The sequence below is a fragment of the Sceloporus occidentalis genome, unplaced genomic scaffold, assembly GCF_023333645.1.
Source record: "Sceloporus occidentalis isolate IW3139 unplaced genomic scaffold, rSceOcc1.0.p SCAF_13, whole genome shotgun sequence".
NCBI classification, from domain to species: Eukaryota; Metazoa; Chordata; class Lepidosauria; order Squamata; family Phrynosomatidae; genus Sceloporus; species Sceloporus occidentalis.
This window is the reverse complement of record NW_028316993.1, coordinates 21,083,138-21,101,917: the sequence shown is the minus strand read 5'-3', so window position 1 is coordinate 21,101,917 and position 18,780 is coordinate 21,083,138. Positions and strand designations below refer to the sequence as shown.

General features: G+C 42.7%; 1 protein-coding gene across 1 annotated transcript; it reads left to right on the top strand.

The window, feature by feature from the left end:
- The first annotated feature begins 12,223 nt into the window (after positions 1 to 12,223).
- ID3 (inhibitor of DNA binding 3) lies at positions 12,224 to 17,072 on the top strand. Its single transcript, XM_089479032.1, has 3 exons — positions 12,224 to 12,751; positions 15,266 to 15,333; positions 16,200 to 17,072. Exons 1-2 carry the CDS (start codon positions 12,359 to 12,361, stop codon positions 15,320 to 15,322), a joined length of 450 nt encoding a protein of 149 aa, XP_089335158.1. The 5' UTR covers positions 12,224 to 12,358; the 3' UTR covers positions 15,323 to 15,333; positions 16,200 to 17,072.
- Positions 17,073 to 18,780: the final 1,708 nt, after the last annotated feature.

The following is an 18,780-nucleotide window of genomic DNA, read 5'->3' as shown; positions in this document are numbered from 1 at the left end:
AAAATCTGTTTGAATTCTTTGGAATTTGCTTGCAGCTGTGTCCCATAGCTGCTAGATAGAGACCATTGTAGTGACCATGCAACTAACAGTGAAGGGGGTCTTCTGAGCTCAGCTGCATTTCCTGACCAGATCCAACACAAGGGGCAAGAGCAGTAGAAATAACACTACTAGTCAAATAGAAGAACAATGGTTTCATTAGGCTGGTTCAGACAGTACAAGACTCTGTACTCAGTGCTTATGGAGCAACCAGCCTTATCCTATTCTAGTACAACACTAGAAGAAATCTTTGTGTCTCTTGATTTTTGTTTTTTCATTTCAAATCATCCCTCATTTGGATAACTTTCTTTGCTGCGTTCAAAGTCTGAGAATTATAAAGTATAGGCAAAAGAGTACGTTGAAGCAGCTTTCTCTAAAAGTTCTATGTATAAATTAAACACCTAGAGTAATGAAATGTGATCTAATGTGACACCCTTGTCAGTTGGAAACCATTATGTTTATCCATTGTCTGACCTGATGACCATGGCCTCTTGTCTTGCATATAAATTACAATCCAAAGTTGTGACACATCAATCAGTAGTATTTTGTGATCTGCATAATCAAAGTCTTTGCTATAATCTATAAATCGCCAAAAACTATATAAAAAAGATGAAAGAATGACAGATTTCATTCAAGGAAGAATCAGTTGAAGATGAACCTACAATTTTAGAAAGGGAAGTAGAAGCTGCACTCAAACACTTGAGAGAAACAAATTACCAGATGGCAGACTGACAGAACTGCTTCAAGCTACAGAGACAGAATCTACTACTCTACTTCTAGCCAAAATCTGTCAACAAGCATGGAAAACAAAACAATGGCCCAAAGATTTGAAACACTGAATGCAGTGCACCTGCATCATATGTGGGCGTGCTTTACGTGGATTTCAGCATATGCTGCAAGTCGTGCGGGGAGAAGGGGCAGCGCATCCCATAGGGAACAATGGGGCATGCACCCATGGCGTGCGCACGCCACCGCCAAATGCCAGATGTCCAAGATGGGTTAAGGAAAGGAAGAGGCACTAAGGATCATATTACAAACATACATTGAATAATGGAGTACACCAGATAATTTAAAAAGAAAGTGAGTCTTTACGTTATAGATTATAGCAAAGCCTTTAACTATGTAAATCCTGAAAAAATTTAAATCACTCTGAAAGAAATGGTTGTGCCACAATATCTCATTATCCTGATATAGAGAGATCTTGTAGCACCTTTGAGATTAACTGGGAAGGGGGTCAAGCAAGTCTGCATTTTAGCACCCTATATGTTCAGCTCATACACTGGCTATATCATACATAAAGCAGGATGAGACTTGGAGGCCAATAAAAGAAAAAAAGTAAGAAGTAAAAACAGGAAAGCATCTAATAGATCCCATGAGTGAATGTGACACTGTTCAAGATAGACAAAGTTGTGCTTAACTTTTTCTGGGTTACAGACTTGTTGAGAATCTGATGGAATCCTCCTCAGAAAAAGACAAATAACCATAGACATGCATAATTTTTACACACAAATCGTTTTATGACATTGAAAACTAATTTCATTGACATAAACGAGTCTGGAATTTAAAAATTAAAAAAAAATACTTGAAAAAGACTGAATTTTTAACTTAGCATTAGTAAAAGGAAAAAATGGAAAGGGGAAACAATAATTTTTATACCTAATTCATCAACCCCTGCAACACCATCCATGTCTCTTTTGAGGTAGATGAAGCCCAGATTTAAAAACCCCACTATAGAATGGTAAGACCCCTTTAACAACAAAGCATCACTTTATAGCACTGTCTCCTTCAGTCATGGGTTATATTGGATGTCCTCCAGTTCTCACTTTTTAAAGATCAAATTGCCCACTCCAGGCCTGTCCATGGGGATTTACAGAAGGATCACACAAAGCCCTGTCCATGGGATTATTGTTGTGGTAATATATAAAAACACCTATATAGGTCTCACATTGGCTCTGGTTCAGAATTTATTTCAAATCCCTGGGTTCTTATAATGTTGTTTCAAGCCAAGTTCATGCAGCCAGAAGAAATGGAACGAAAGCTGCAGTCCTATATACATTTACCTGGCTCAATCTCATTTAAATTCAAGAAGTCTGAGGAGATATATGTAGAATTGGATTGCCAGATACCTTTTCCTCTAAATTTTCAGTAATCTGGTAAAATGTGGAGCTTTGAATAAAAGAAAATTCCACATCCTGGCAAGTCCACTGACTATTATGACTGGGACATGTTTGGAGCTGTAGTTTAAAAAGTAACTTTGCTGAACTCTGTCTGTTGCCAGTAAGCTTCCCTACGGCTGTATCTGCACCGCACCAATAATCCAGTTTGACACTACATTAACTGCCATGCCTGAGTGCTATGTAATTCTGGGATTTGGCGCCACAACAAACTACAAAGCCCAGGTTCCATAGCATTGAACTATGGCATTTAAAGTGGTGTCAAACCAGATTATTTCTGCAGTGTGGATGCAGCCTAAATGGAAATAGGGAAGCAGAAGAACTTTGGCAGCGAAATGTCTTGAGCTGTTCTTGGGCACTGGTCCCATCAAAAGACTTTTCCCCCAGTGGTCCAAATCAATCATTAAGCAAAGCACTTTGTGGTTCTTTTGATTTTACACATTATTTAATGACAATGTAGCACATCCATGTGTTCAGCCATTTTTATTTGAACTCTGTCACCATCTGGGATGTGATTCAGAATCTGGATGGGAAAGCACCATCTTGTGAAATGTTTTTGGGGGGGAGGGTGATTTGTCCATTTGTTTCTTGAAAACTGACAGTTAAAAATAGATACTCTGAAAGGAAAAGCGTACGTAATCAAAGTTTAGAAAAATTTTAATTTGGAGGGAGGGAACAGCTGGCCAGTAGGGCTATTGCTTGTGCTAACAAGGGGATTATGGACATCGCAGTCCAAAAGGCATACTTTTCTAAGATATGTGGTTCATTGGACTTTCCAACAGAGAGGGAAAAAATTATTTCAGATAGCAATGGAGCAATAACTTCCCTGTTTCTAGCCTGCAAATGCTGGAGCCATTCTTCACTTGCATTTAGCATCATTTGTTTGGTTACAAACCTGCCAGGAATCCTTAGATGCCGGAGCCTTGAGAAATCCCTCCCGCTCAGCCTCCTAACCACAGACCCCATCCTTTTCCAAGAAGCTGAGGTTAGGCTGGTATGATCAGCATCTGTGGAAGATATGTTACTCCCACTTTGCTGCTGTATCTCGCTGTCTACCTTTCAAAATCAAGTTCTGGGGGGAGGGAATGGGGGCTAGTTACTGAATCAGAATCATAGGAGTTTATCACATATGGCCTGGGTCCAGTCTACTTGAAGGAACGCCTCCTCCCATATAGTCCTCCCCATACACTCCGGTCCTCCGGGAAAAACCTCCTACAAATAAGAAAGACCAGATTGGTGGCGACCTCCCTGAGATCTTTCTCGGCTACTGCCCCAAAAATTTGGAATGACCTGCCAGAAGAAATTCGCCAACTATCCTCAATGGAGGCTTTCAAAAAGGCAACAAAAACCCTTCTCTTCCGGCAGGCCTACCCAGACTGAAAATTGCCCAGAAGCAATTGAACCTTTCCACACCTCTTTCCTCACAGATTGTGCAATAATTGTGATGTGTTGTTATATATTTTAACTGTGTCCTACTATGTAATTTTAAATTTGGGTGGGAGGGTTAGACAGGGTCTTTGTGGGTTTTAATGAGCTGGGTCGTCCTGCTTGTGTGGTCAGGGTCAACCAAGTTCAACACTTGTTACAAAAGTTCATTGTCAGCTTCTTGTTTTCACAGCTGGCAGTGGTTGTTACCCGCCTCGATCCCCAAACAGAAGAGGCGGGATATAAATAAATATTTCTTTTTAAAAAATATGTAATCTTTATTAAATTTTCAATAAAAGAAGTTTATTGAAAAGAATACAATTCCTGTTATAAATAAATATTTCATTCATTCATTTCATTCATCACACGAAGGAGATCAGGAGTTTCTCCCGTGAATATCCTGGAAAAATCATCTAATTACGTTAAACGATTTCACATGACGTCGCACAAAACCCGTCATTAAAGTGGTCACAAAGAAGCATTAATGAACATCTTTTTACTTTTGGGATTTCAGCAACAATCCATTTCCGATATCACTTTATTCATGCAATTGCGTTTGATAATCATTTGCGCAGTTACTCACCATTTTCGCTTTATTTGCAGGACGCTTTAAATGAACTTTAATCTCTCTTTAATGCTGAAATTAGCCCCAGTGTGATAAACTCCATAGAGTTGGAAGAGTGATTTGAGCATTGGACTATAACTCTGGACACCAAGGCCTCATTCCCACTACCTTTTAAACTGGATCGCAAATCAGTCTGAACCGGTTCAAACGACCCTGGTTCCCACTTAAACCAAACCGTTGAATGATTCCAAGAGAGGGGGCATGCGCTAGACCCATTTAACCCACTTCTTTTTGATGCTGATGAAAACTGCATCTTTTTTGATAAATCGATTCCACGTGAGTGTGAACCAAATGTGGATCAGAATCGATTTAAATTTGCCCTTCAGCCGGCTGGAGTGGGTCCATTTTGAATCGATTCATGCATGAATGTGAACCACAAGTGGATTATTTTAGAGAGGAAAAAATGTGATTGGGGCAAATGTAGTGGGAACCACGCTCCGCTGTTGAATCGATCCGTTGATTCGGATTGCACACTTATCTGTAAGTGGGAATGAGGCCCTAGATTTGAATCCCAGCTCGGCCATGGAAACCCACTGGGTGACCTTGGGCAAGTCACACTCTCTCAGCCTCAGAGAATGGCAATGGCAAACCCCACTGAAGAAATGTGCCATGAAAACGTGAAAACACCATCGGATCACCATAAGTCTAAATGACTTGAAGGCACACAGACGCAACAAATGCACACCATCACACACACATGGCATGGAAAGGAAGACTTGTTTGAGATTGCTTTCAGAACAAATCACAGGTTTCAAATCAGTAAAAAGCACACTGTGAAAGCCAGTCCTGACACCCTGGGAACATGGGAGCGAGATGCGGGAAGAGGTGGAGGAGAAGGCTATCGCTCTCACTTCGAAAGCCAAGAAAGCAAAGTTCATGGCTTACCAACTGGCCTAAATGTGCAAGTGATAAATAATATTTATACTCTGGATCTGATTGCAATTATGGGGCTTGGCTTTGCAGAGGAACTGTACTCCCAGAAAAGAAAAGAAAAGAAAAGAAAAGAAAAGAAAAGAAAAGAAAAGAGGCCCAAGAATTATTCTTTTATGATGGACAGAAAAATATTTATTATGGTCACAGGCCAGCAAAATCAAGGATTGCTATTTGGGGTTCATGTATTTGTAGATATTTTCAAGCCACAGATGGCTGAATCTGTGGATAATCTATGAATACGGAGGCACCGACTGTAAACCTCAGTTGACACAGTTAGGCTTACTTCTGAGTAGACATGCCTAAGGGAATGGGTTGTTTGGAAATTGAGAAAAGGTTGGGCTAATGTGTGAAACAGCAAAGCACAGTATACAAAATACATCATAAAGAGAGCAAAATATACCAAATAAATAAATAGACTGTTGTTGTTGTGTGCCTTCAAGTCAGTCCTCACTCGGGGATGTAGCTAGGATTTAAGGAAGGGGGGTCCAGACTAAGTGCCACCATTATAATGGGGCTTGGGTGTGGCGGCGCAGCAGCACACACCATTCATTTTTCTAATGGAAGGGGGGGGGGGTCCGGACCCCAAGAACCCCCCCCCCGGGCTACATCCCTGCCTCACTTATGACACACCAAAGGCTATGAACCTATAATGGGATTTTCTTGGCAAGATGTGTTCCCCTGAGGCTGAGAGCGTGTGACCTGCCCAAGGTCACCCAATGGGTTTTAGGACTTAGCCAGGAATCGAATCCAATACAGAGATAAGCATTTATCTGTCAGAAGATAATCTAATGTGCTCTACGGGGTACGTGTTGCAGTTAGGTTTGGGTTTTTGTTTTTAACGGATATAATTTTATATTGTTTTGACTTGATGTTTTCAAATTGTTTATAAAAGCTTTTATTGAACAGATATATATTTTTAAATGTTTTGTTTGTGAGTCGCCTTGGGTCCCTTTCTGGGAGAAAGGGAGGCCAAGCATGAAATAAACAACTCAGAATAATCTGTTCTTATGCTGGTCTGTGACCGTAATAAATAGCGGCTTTGAGTCTCTGTGTTGGAAGAAAGGCAGGATATAAGAAAATAATAATAATAATAATAATAATAATAATAGTTATAATAATTATATCAAGTCTTCCCAAACAGGGTAATTTCTGCAGTGCAGATACAGGCAGATTCCATCAAACCACTTCAGCCATTGTATATATAATTATAATATATAATTATATATTATTATAATAATAAAGATCTGCTTATCGCTATTTTTCTTTAGGACCCCGATTAAAAACACAAAGCAACAACAGCAAATATAATAAAGATCAGGGTCCAAAACAGACTGCAGAAATAATCCAGTTTGAAACTGTTTGACTCAATACTAGGGAATTCTGGGTACTGTAGTTTTGCGAGACACTGAGCCTTCTTCTCTCAAGAGATTGCACAATAAACTACCATTCCCAGGATTCCCCAGCACTGAGTCGGGGCGGTTCAAGCGGTCTCAAACTGGATTATTTCTCCAGTGTGTTTTGGATCTGCACTGCCGAAATTATCCAGTTTGGGAGCACTTAGAGGTGCTACAGCTCAAGGCTGTGGCATTCTGGGAATGCCACAGCCTTGAGCCATGGCACTTCCAAGTGCTCCCAAACCGGATCATTTTCTGCAGTGCTGCATCCAGACTGGAGAAATAACCTGGTTTGGCACTGCTTTAACTGTTGTCTGGCTCAAGGCTATGGAATTCTGGGAGTTGGAGTTTGTTGTGGGGTCCGCCCACAACAAACTCCAACTCCCAGAATTCCATAGCCTTGAGCCAAAGAGTTAAGCGGTGCCAAATCGGGTTATTTCTCCAGTCTGGATACAGGCCCAGCGACTGAAGCGTCTCTCTGCAGAGTTTCTGTTCTTCCCTGAGGCCACGCCCCTTTAGAAGGTTGAGACCCCGCCCGGCGCCTTCTGATTGGCTGCGACGCGCGGTTCCAGTCCAGTGGCTTTGGAGCGGCGGCAAGGGTTGCCTTGGCCACGCATCTCACTGTGAATGCATGACGTTTGCAAGGCTGGCGCCAGGCTGTCTGGAGCTGGGACTTAGATCAACACAGCTGGAGGGACAGGGACACAGCTGGGCAAAGGGAGCAGATTCCTCCACAGAAAATAGGCTTGTGAGAAAAGGGCTTCGACAAAAACAGTTCAAACAAAAGCCTTAATGACATCCTTTCATAAAAAAAAAAGAAAGAAAGAAAAAGGAAAGGGGGGAAAAGGGGGGGAATGCTAGCAAGGCTGAATGGAGGGGAAGAGAGAAAGGAGCAGGAACAGAAAGTTCAGAGAGGCTGCTCTGCTCAACAGGCAAATAAGCCCATGCATACACAAAGAGACCCTTTTTGGGGTTGTGGGTAGTGGGCCTTGGGCAAGTCACATGCTCTCAGCCCCAAGGGAAGGCCATGGCAAGCCTCCTCAGTTTGCCTTAGGTTGCCATAAGCTAGGAACAACTTGAAAGCACACAACAGCAACAACAACAGGAGTTGTGTACATGTCTTTGGTCCTGATAGGGCCTTGGAGAGGTATCCTGATCCCACGAAATCCAAAGGAGGTTAAATTTAATCCGATGCACACTTGGCAGAAAGTATAGTGAGCTTTTTGTGGGTTTTTCGGGCTATGTGGCCATGTTCTAGAAGAGTTTATTCCTGATGTTTCACCAGCATCTGTGGCTGGCATCTTCAGAGAAACGTCTGGCCAGGAATAAACTCTTCTAGAACATGGCCACATAGCACAAATAACCCACAAAAAACTATAATTCCAAATCAGTTTGGATCTTTTAAATCAACTCCCAGGATTTAAAACAGTGGTCCTGGTGACTGATGGGACTTCTGGAAGTTGAAGTCTAAAAGATCTGCAGGATAAAAGGTTGCAAATCATTGGTCCAGAACAAGATTGCCTCTTTGCTTGGGAATGGCATGTAACAAGGAAAAGGATGTGAGAACAAACAGAATAACTGTTGGAAACCCACTGCTCCAGGAAGGTTTTGGTGTTCATAGTTCTTTGACAAATGTTTCATTTAACCAGAGGGTTCTTCCCTGCCTGTTCCACTGAAACACCCACACAGTGAAACATGGTTTTTACCATTATGAAAGGTAAACAGCAAAAAAAACCCATCCATACGGAAATTGATGGTGTTTAACTGTGTATATACAATGTGGTGTGTCCCAGCACAAGCCTTAGCAAATGTCAGAGGAAAAGAATACAGGAAAGGAAGGCAGGGGGCAGGGAGGTCAAGAAAGGCTGCATCCAAATGGCAGAAATGATCGAGTTTGACATCACTTTAATTGCTGTGGCTCCGTGCTATGGAATTCTGGGAATGGTAGTTTGTTATGGCACCAGAGATTTTTCTCTCAGGGACCCTAAGGTGACCCTATTGTCAGTTTTTTTCAGGGAGTTTACCATTTGCATCCTCTGAGGCTGAGAAAGTGTGACTTACCCAATGTCCAACATGGGCAAACCAGGATTCGAACCCTGATCTCCAGAGTCTTAGTCCTACGCTCAAACCACTACACCACACTCTCTCTTGGAGTATAAAACACCAGGATTCCTAATTCAAAAACATAGCCTTAATCCTGCTCCCAAAAATAACTCCTTCACCCTTTGATTTTTATTCCTTGCTCCAAAACAACACATTTCCTCAAAGCCTTCCCCAACCTGGTGATGTCCAAATGTGCCCTACCTCCCTAACTCCCATCATCCCCATTCATCATGGGTGGGAATGATGTCAACTGTCATCCGACCCATGTGGAAGTTACCAGTAGCAAAGACTCGTGTATATTTTCACTGAAGAGGAAGCCATTGAATGGAGGAACATCCAATAAAGGAGCGAAGAAATTCATAACACAGAAAGAACGACAATCCTGTCAGATTTGTGTATTGGATCGACATTTGTGTGTTTTCGGTCGAAAGAAAAGATTGAATTCAGCGGAACTGCTTTCAGAACGAAGACAACAGGAGTGGAGAGTGTGTAGTCCTTGTGCACTTGCTTCTGAAGCAGCAGCAGTGACAAAATAATACTACTAATAATAATAATAATTTTATTTTCTTATATCCCGCTTTTCTTCCAATATAGACTCAAGGTGGGTATTATTATTATTATCCCCATGGATCGAGGTGGGGGGCAACAACAATTAACAAACAAACAACATCAGTTAAAACACACATCAAATTCAAAAATATGTTAGTCTGAAGAATTGGTATGTAGAGAAATCTTGTAGCACCCTTGAGACTAACTAAAGAAAGTAGTTGGCAACAGGAGCTTTTGTAGACTTCAGTCTACTCCCTCAGATGTATTTGGTGGAGTCTAGTAAAGTGCATGCTGCAAAGTTCTTTCTTTAGTTAGTCTCAAAGGTGTTACAAGATCTCTCTGCGTCAATTAAAAAAGACAAATCAGATGTAAACATTAAATAGCATATATTATATTACATATTAAAACAACCCACATCTGTCATTTCTCCTCCTAAATAAGGTGCATGCTCATCATATGTTTTCTGTGCAAGAGGAATAGCGCTCCCAGAAGCACGATTCCCTTTGTAAGCAGCCAGGATGATGGGAGTTGTCGACCAACCACATCTGGAAGGCCACAGATTTCCCACTCCCCCTTGCCTTAGGTTCACTTTTTTTTGTCCCGCCAAATCATTTCTTGAGTTGTGCCTGTCTTTTACTACCATCTTTTGTTGGATAAAAGATTCAAATAGTCCCACACACTCTCAGCCAATGGTTTCACTGTTGCCTCTATGTGTGTACTGTATATATGTGTGTGTGTTTGCCTATCAAATAAAAGATGTAATTCCCAACCGCAGCCCACCTTGCCACATGTTCAAATGAAGGCTTCCACTACCATTATTTCTTGGCCCAAATCTGTTTTCTCCATCATAACCTCAGCTTTCCCTGCAAATATATATATATATATGCGCGCGTGTGCACACACACGCATACACACACACACACACTCTCTCTCTCTAACTTGGTCACAAGATAATTCCTGACGCCAGAAAGTCTGGAGGTCATATGAGTAGCAAACTGAGGAACAAGGAGGCACTAAGTCCTTAAGATTCCCTCCCCCAAAGCTGGAGAAAAAAGTATTTTTTGAACCTTGGGAAACGTCTCTGCTATGATATGGATTGGTGGCTTCTGAACTTTTAAAGCTGGAAAAGGGAGGATGGCCGTATCCGAAATCTGGCCTCCTCCCCATCTCTCTGCAAGCTTGCCTCCCTAGCACTGATACATTGAAATCATCATCATCACCATCATCAATTTATGAATAGCGTAAATTTATGAACACACAAGAACATACTGACAACACTTGCTAAAATGACATAGGCCTGCATTTTGTTCAAGGGGTGCATTGTTCTGGCCGTATCCCAACACAAAACAACACAACAACAACACCTGGAGCAAATGAAGGCCTCTGACTAATGTCATCATTTATTATTATTTCCATGTATGAATGTTCATAAATGGAAATAATCATAAATGACGATGTTAGTCACAGGCCTGCATTTAGTCCTGGTGTTGTTGGTGTGTTGTTCTGTGTTGGGATAGGATCACAAGAACACATCAACAACCCCTTGAACAAAATGCAGGCCTATGACATTTTAGCCAGGTATTGTCGGTGCATTGTTGTGTGTTCATAAATTTATGCTATTCATAAAATGGATAAGGATGATGATGATGATTTGTTCTGTGTTGGGATGGGGTAACAGCAATGCAGCAGCAACACCAGAAACAAAATGCAGGCCTATGATGAACATCATTTAAAAAAAAAAATCCCTCCTGTCTAATTTTAATTATATTTTAATATATTTTAATTCTGTTTCAATGGATCAATTTTTTATGTTTTTCATTGTACTGTTTTTTTAATAGTGTAAGCAGCTCTGAGTCCCAGTTTTGGGCAAAGGGCAAGATGTAAATAATAATAATAATAATAATAATATCACTGGAAGATGCACAAAATACACGATGCAAGTTTTGGATGCCCCACTGGCTTCTTAATCTGAGAAAGGTGTTAAAGATTATCCAGGAGGAAACTAAAATGATGTTAGTCGCAGGCCTGGTTTTATCCAGGTGTTGTTGGTGTGTTGTTCTGTCTTGAGATAGTGTCAGAACAAGACACCAACAACACCTTGACAAAATGCAGGTTTATGACTAATATCTTTTTTTTTAAATGTCCCTCCTGTTTAATTTTTAACAGGAGAGGCAGCCTTGCATAGTGGTTGGAGTGTTGGACTATGGAGGCCAGGATTTGATTCCAAGGGTTCGAATCCCAGCTTGGCCATGGACCCACTGGTTGACGCTGGTCAGGTCACACTCTCTCAGCCTCAGAGGAGGGCAATTTAAACAGAGGCTGTATGGTCATCTTTCAGGGATGCTTTGATTGTGAGTTCCTGCACGACAGAATGGGGTTAGACTGGATGGCCCTTCTTGAGGTCTCTTCCATCCCTAGGATTCTAGGATTCTATCAGATGTCGCCAAAGGGTTGTGCACGTGCAAAAAGACTTGAAGGCACACAACAGCAGCAACAACAACAAACCTATCCTGCGTGAGTCACACTCTCTCAGCCTGAGAGGATGGCAATCTGAACAAAACTTGCCAAGAAAACTCCCCAGGATAGGTTAGCCCTATATAGTTTAGCCTTGGGTCCATTATAAACTTTTGCAAGAGCAACAGTAAGGGGACCCTATCCTGGGGTTATCTTGGCAAAAGATTAGCGAGTTTGGTCCTTGAACTTCCCCAGAGGCTGAGAGAGTGTGACCTTGCTCCCAGTGAGCATTTAACTAGCCTTAAACTGAATGGGAAGGAAGCCCCTCCCTCTTTTGCAATCAGGGGGCTTTCTCCTGCCTTTGATCTCCTTCGCTGTCCAATAGAAAACCGCTCCTGGAGTTGAGCCGGCATGCGAACGTTCCATTCCAGCCTTTTCGCGGCGGGTCGTTTTGCATAAAGGGGCGGGGCCTCCGCCTTCCGCTATAAAAGTAGCGGAGGCGGAGACGACGCAGGCACTTTCTGCGTGGAAGGAGCAGAGCGAGCAAGCAAGCCAGCCTTGGTGAGCGTTCTCTGCAGAGGGACTCGACGCAGTTGTTCACAGCATCCTCCTCCCCCTCCTTCTCCCTTGTGGCTTTCCTGCCTTTGTGCCTGCGATACAGCGCCATGAAAGCCATCAGCCCGGTGCGCTCGGTACGGAGCTGCTACGAAGCGGTGTGCTGCCTCTCCGAGCAGAGCCTGGCCATCGCCCGCGGGGGCAGCAGCGGAGGCGGCGGCGGAGGCAGCAGCAAGATCCCGTCGCCCTTGGAGGAGCCCATGAGCCTCCTCTACGACATGAACGACTGCTACTCGAAGCTGCGGGAGCTGGTGCCGGGGATCCCGCAGGGCAGCAAGGTCAGCCAGGTGGAGATCCTGCAGCACGTCATCGACTACATCTTCGACCTCCAGATCGTCCTCGAGGAGCAGGCCAAGAAGAAGAAGAGCAGCAAGAACAAGGGCCAGAAGGACAGCAGCAGCAGCGGGCAAGAGGCGGCAGAGGCTGCCCTCCTCTCTTTACAAGTAAGGAGGGTCTCTGTGTAATATATGGGTGTGGGAATTTACATGTATATTATGTTCGTGTATATTATGCGCGCGTGTGTGTGTGTGTATATATGCATGTGCATGTGTGTACGTATGTTTATGTATATATATATATATATATATATATGCATGTGTAGATATATATGTTTGTGTATATGCATATGTATGTTTATCTGTACACGCATGCATATCTGTATATACGTCTGTCGGTATGTATGCAAATTGTATATCTATGTGTGTATATGTCTACATATGTGTGTGTGTGTCTATGCATATATGTTTGTATATCAGTATGTTTGTGTATATGTATGTTTGTGCATATATATGCATGTGTGCTTAGGTATATCTTTATGTGCACATACATGCGTGTGCATATGTGTATCTGTATATATGTGTGTATGTAGGCATACATGTATCTATATGTGTTTATATGTAGGTTTATGTGTCCATATATACATGTGGGTATATATGTGTGTATATCTAGATATGTATATGTCTGTGTGTGTATATGTTTATGTGTACATATATGCGTGTGTATTTGTGTCTACGTATGTATATTTATATATGTGTGTTTTGTGTGTGTAGCGCTTTGAGCGTTGTGGGTCGGACACTGGGAGACCAGGGTTCGAATCCCAGCTCGGCCGCAGAACCCACTGGGCGGCCTTGGGCAAGTCACACACTCTCACCCTCAGGGCAGCACAAGTGCAAACCTCCTCTGAAGAAGCCTTGCCAAGAAAAGCCCCGGTTAGGAAACGACTTGAAGGCAGACAACAATGTGTGTGTGTGTGTGTGTGTGTGTGTGTATCTTGGCCAGGCGCTGACAGACACAAAGGCTGGCAAGGAAAGGGGAAAAGCAATGGCTGGCATGCAGAAGGGGCAATGCCACCTCCAGGTGCCAACAAACCAGCCTGGGGGACAGTCATCTAACAGGGCATCTGCACCCTCCCTCTCCTTGTTATGTGCCTTCAAATTTATGGCGAGCTTCTCTTAGGATTTTCTTGGTAGGATTTGTTCAGAGGGGGGTTACCTTTGCCCTTTCCTAGGGCTTGAGAAAGTGTGACTTGCCCAAGGTCACCCCAGTGGGTTTCCATGGCCGAGCCAGCATTCGAACCCAGGTCTGCAGAGTCGTGGTCTTAATGCTCAAACCACTAGGATGCACTGTCCTTCAGCCTCAGTGAATAGCAAAAAAAAAAAAAAACCAACTCATTTGTCGACTCTGCCATCCCTCCTTGGCTTTTGCTGTCCCTGTGCCTCAGCCAAAAAGGCCTAATATAGATTCCCCTATACTTCTACACACATACACAAACACACTCCCTTGCCAGTGGCAGTTTTGGGATGATTTCGGGAGTCCCCTAGGGATGCCTGGCTTATTCTGGTGTCGGCATGCAGATTTGAAAGAGGCATCTCCACTGTAGAACTGATGCAGTTTGACACCACTTTAACTGCCACTTTCACATCCTTGCAAAATCTTGGGATTTGTAGTTTCGTGTGGTACCACCACTCTTAGGCGGAGAAGGCGAGAGGCCGTACAAAACTATAGATGACAGGAGCTACAGCACTTCAAATGGTGCCAAACTGCATTATATTTACCATACAGATGCACCCTTAGACTCTGGGCTTGGTGAAACTCTTTGGTATTTCAGTAAAAGGCTTAGAGGTGGGTAGACTTGGTCTTACACTGGGATTCCATCTCCAAAATCTTAAGAGGTAAATCAGTGACAGGAGTAAAGATCTGTTAAAAGTAAGACTTACTCCTGAGTAAGCTACATTGAATGGGGCTTACTTCCCTTGGCCGCATCCGCACTTCAAAAATAATCTGGGTTGACATCACTTTAACTGCCATGGCTCAGTGTTACGTGAAATTATGGAAACTGCAGTTGGTCGTGGCAGCAGAATTCCATAGCATTGAGCAAAAGCAGTTTAAAGTGGTGTCAAACAGGGGTTATTCCTGCAGTGCGTATGCAGGAAGCCCCAAGACAGTGAACAGCTTCACCTTGAGGCTGCTGGGGCTACAATCCAAGAAACCGTTTTACTTACCCAAGCTTACCTGGGAGTAAGTCTTGTGGTCAGTGGGGCTGGATGAGTGTTAGGCTGCGTTTGAACTGCAGAAATAATCCACTTTGATGCCACTTTGGCTCAATGCTATGGAGTTCTGGGACCCGTATTTTGTTGCAGCACCGAAGGAGAATTCCATAGCGTTCCTGAATTCCATAGCATTCAGCCATGGCAATTAATGTGACATCAAACCAGATTATTTCTGCAGTGCAGATGCAGCCTTAGGTTGGCAAAAGTGCTGGAGAACCAGATTGAAGAGGTAAACTTCATTCTGTGAGTTGCTACAAAACCCCCAAGTAAAGACTACTGATTTCAGCAGGACTTCTATGGAAATGTGGATTTCGGTCATTGTGTCCTATGCATTCATGTTCTGAAAACTGCTCACTATTCCTCCAGTCAGTTGTTTAACCTTCCCTTTTCCTCCTTTCTTTTCCATAGGCAGTAGAACTGGCATCAGAACTCTGCTCAAAGGACGAGAGGACTCACTGCCACTAACCTTTTAACAGGTATGGCCAACCAGCACCGCCACTTTGGCAAGGGAACATAATCCCAATCTTTTGGTGGGTTTTTCGGGCTATATGGCCATATTCTAGAAGTGTTTATTCCTGATGTTTCGCTAGCATCTTCTCTGAAGATGCCAGCCACAGATGCTGGTGCAACTCTTCTACAACATGGCCACATAGCCCTAAAGACCCACCAGAACTGCCTTTGATCCCAATCTCTTTCCCCCATCCTCTTAATTTATAAAAATGTATGGTCAGTTTTGGTTTGGGATGGGGGAGTGCATTTCTTCCTCTAGGGCCCCATCCCAGAATGTGATTCAGAGCCCCCCAACCTCTGTCAAGGCTGCCTCTTTTTTTCTTTTCTTTCTTTCTTTCTTTTTTTTTTTTTTTTGCCTGTAAATGGAGTCATTATTTTTACAATGTCATTCTTTTAATAGCTTGAAGTCTCTGCAGCTGCTTAAACAGCCCTGTTGAAATCAGTGAATCAAGAGGCACTTTTCTCTTCCCCCCCCCCCACCAATCCTTCCACACTGCAGACACTACTAAACAGTCATGCCCACCCTCTGAATCCATAATTTTAGATCCATCTGTAATGAGTTAGGAACTGGAGGGTCCATTTCTGTCTCCCCGTCCTTGCAGCCTTGCAAACCATCCCTCCCCAGTTTTGTCTGTTTTAGGGGGGATTTCTTTTTTTGGTGCCAATTAGCAAAGCTTCAGCTTCAGTGTTGGCTCCTGATTCCTTATCAGCTGGAGGTAAATAGAAGTTTCCTCTCTGGCGCCAGGATGTCTGCAGACCTGCCTCTGATCTGTTGTTGAAACTGACATGTCTTTCTTTTCCTCCCTCCTCCCTTTTTTCTCCTCCCATTCAGGCTGCAGGTGTGGGATCCTGACACTTGGTTCTCTCCAGAGAGAGAGAATGAAAGAAGATAGAAGGGAGAGAGAGAAGGGGAAAAAAAGACCTTGACTGGAGAAAAGATCAGATATTTAACCCTCACGCATCCAGGAATGGAGGAACCCGCTGGCTTTATCTCCCAGAGAAACTGTTGGTGGACGCATGGGTGCCACCACCCAAGTCGATTTTCGGTGCCTTGATACTGACCCCCCCCCCCCATATTGACTTTTATATCTTCTGTGTTTTATGGGTGGTCTACACGAAAGCAAAACAGTGCTGGCTGAGACATAAAAATACGCAACCACCTTTCCTCCTGTTCCACATCCAAATTAATCATCAGATTGCTGCGTTGCACAGGAAAAAGCTTGGCATCCCAAGCAGGGTATTTAATATATATATATATATATATATATATATATATATGTGGATGGGTGGAAGAGAAGAAGCAGCCTCAGAGCCACCCGATTTGTACTGCACATGGTTTTGGTGTGGAGATCCGCCATGAACTGTCAGTTGCAGGCTTCCATATGAAAAAGATGAACTGATTTGTAATTCACCCTTCAAAGAACTGCAAAATTCCACCAGATAATTCAGCTTTTGTGTAAATTTTGGATTACAGGTTTTTTTAAACGTTGATTTTTGGGGAAAGGGGACTCCTCTAAGAATATGAAAATGGAACTGCCCCGGGGCTCTTTGCCTCGTGGTTTTTAATGGTTGAACTCTATAATAGAGATAACAGTGTACCTTTTTATTTTGCAGGAAGGTGAATTTTTCTGCACCCAATAAGTTGTATTTACTTTGTAAAAAAACTTTTTATAAAAGTTTCTTACATAATAAATTTTAAACTTGACTTTTTTTTTTTTTTTTTTTTTTTTTTTTTTTTTTTTTGCTCTTTTGGAAATCTGTATTTTAGAATACTTCACCTTTTAGCAAGACACAGTACATAGCATGCATGCACACAAGTTATGAAGAACATGGATAGTTGCTTTAATACTTGTTATAGTGATCTACCTGTTTTGTTTGCAAGCAGGATTCTTTCCTCCAGTGCTTGGAAATGCCAGGGGTTGAACCCTAGGACTTCATGCATGCAGAACTGATGCTCTACCCTGAGTTACATAGTCTCTTCCCTATGGATAGTCATATGAATGTTTCCTAATACAAAGTGATAACTATTACTGTATAGTAAAGAAATGTAGTCCAGCCAAATTCTTCTCAAGAAGCACAGCCCTATAGAATATAGTAGCGTTACCTTAATTCAATGGCAGCTTCCTTAAATAGGAACAAGAAGTTAGATTAATTTTTAAAAATTCAGGGGGGAGATGGACCCATAGGCTAAAAAGACTTGTCATGTCAAGTGTGGAATTCATGAGACTTAAAGGCCAGATTCGTTCTTTTCCTTGACAAATGTTGGAAAGGGAAGTATATGTCAGCCTGAAATCTGCATTGCACAGTCATGAGTAGGAACTTTGTAGCTACCAGATGTTTTGAAGTGCAATGTCTGCCAGTCTCAGCCAACATGGATAATGAGGAGTGTGAGAAATGTGGCCCAAAACTAATAGAAAGCTGCCAGGATGCTTGGGAGTTGTAATCCAAGGCATCTGGGGCCTTCTGAGCTTTCAGTCTGCGCACATGTGCCCTCAAGTTGCCTGCTAACCTATGGCAACCCCATGAATTTCATAGTTTTCTCAGAGGTAGCTTTGCCAGTTCCTTCCCCTGAAATACAGCTTACAGGACCTGGTATTTGTTGGTAACCTCCCATTCAAGTACTAGGAATGACCCTGGTGCCTCTCTGGTATTTAGGCTCCTTATATGTAGGCTAGGAATGATTTTTGGAGTTAAAACATGCTATGAGATGGTTTACACCAGTGATAAATCCCAAACCTTAGAGCAAACAACAGTGTAATAAAAGTTTCCTAAAAGCTTGTGGGCCCTGTGGTTCTATGTGAAGGCAACCAAGATCTTTGTTGTGTACGTTCAGGATGAATCTTGGGATTTCCTTGGCAAGATTTGTTGGAGGGGAGGTTGCCTTTGCTTTCTTCTGAGGTTGAGAGTGACTTGCCTAAGCACCCAGTGGATTTCTATGGCTTGGTGGCAATTCAAACCCTGGTGTCCCCATGTCTTAGTCCTACACTGCATGGTGGATCCTTCTGGCAACAGCTACTGAACCAAAACTTTTAAGGATTCTGGAGGGAGTCTGGCAGGAGACAATGATCTCTGTAATGGTGCTGCATGGAGACAGGATAAATTCAAGGCAAGACTAATAGTCATCTCCCACCTGCATAGCCAGTCAGCGTGCCAAAATGTTCAGGGTTCAGATAAATTATGTGATTCAAGAACTACACAGCGAAAGGAGTCCTCAGGTATACAGTGTAGATCTGACAAAGTATTTCTATGCAAATTTTCTGATGCAGTGTCCTTCATTAAAATCCACAGAGGAACACTCAACCTATGTTAATTCCAGAACATCTGCTGCTGAGACTGATGTGTGACAAGAGAGGGATTAAATAAAAAGCAAGTATCAGGTAGAGAGTAGATTGGGTGCACTCATCCCCTTCCAG

What these genes read in the sequence shown, in the direction of transcription:
- ID3 (XM_089479032.1), top strand. Translation starts at nt 12,359, where the DNA reads ATGAAAGCCATCAGCCCGGTGCGCTCGGTACGGAGCTGCTACGAAGCG. An exon ending in CTGCCCTCCTCTCTTTACAA is followed by an intron (nt 12,752 to 15,265) that starts GTAAGGAGGGTC and finishes TCTTTTCCATAG; the next exon opens with GCAGTAGAACTGGCATCAGA.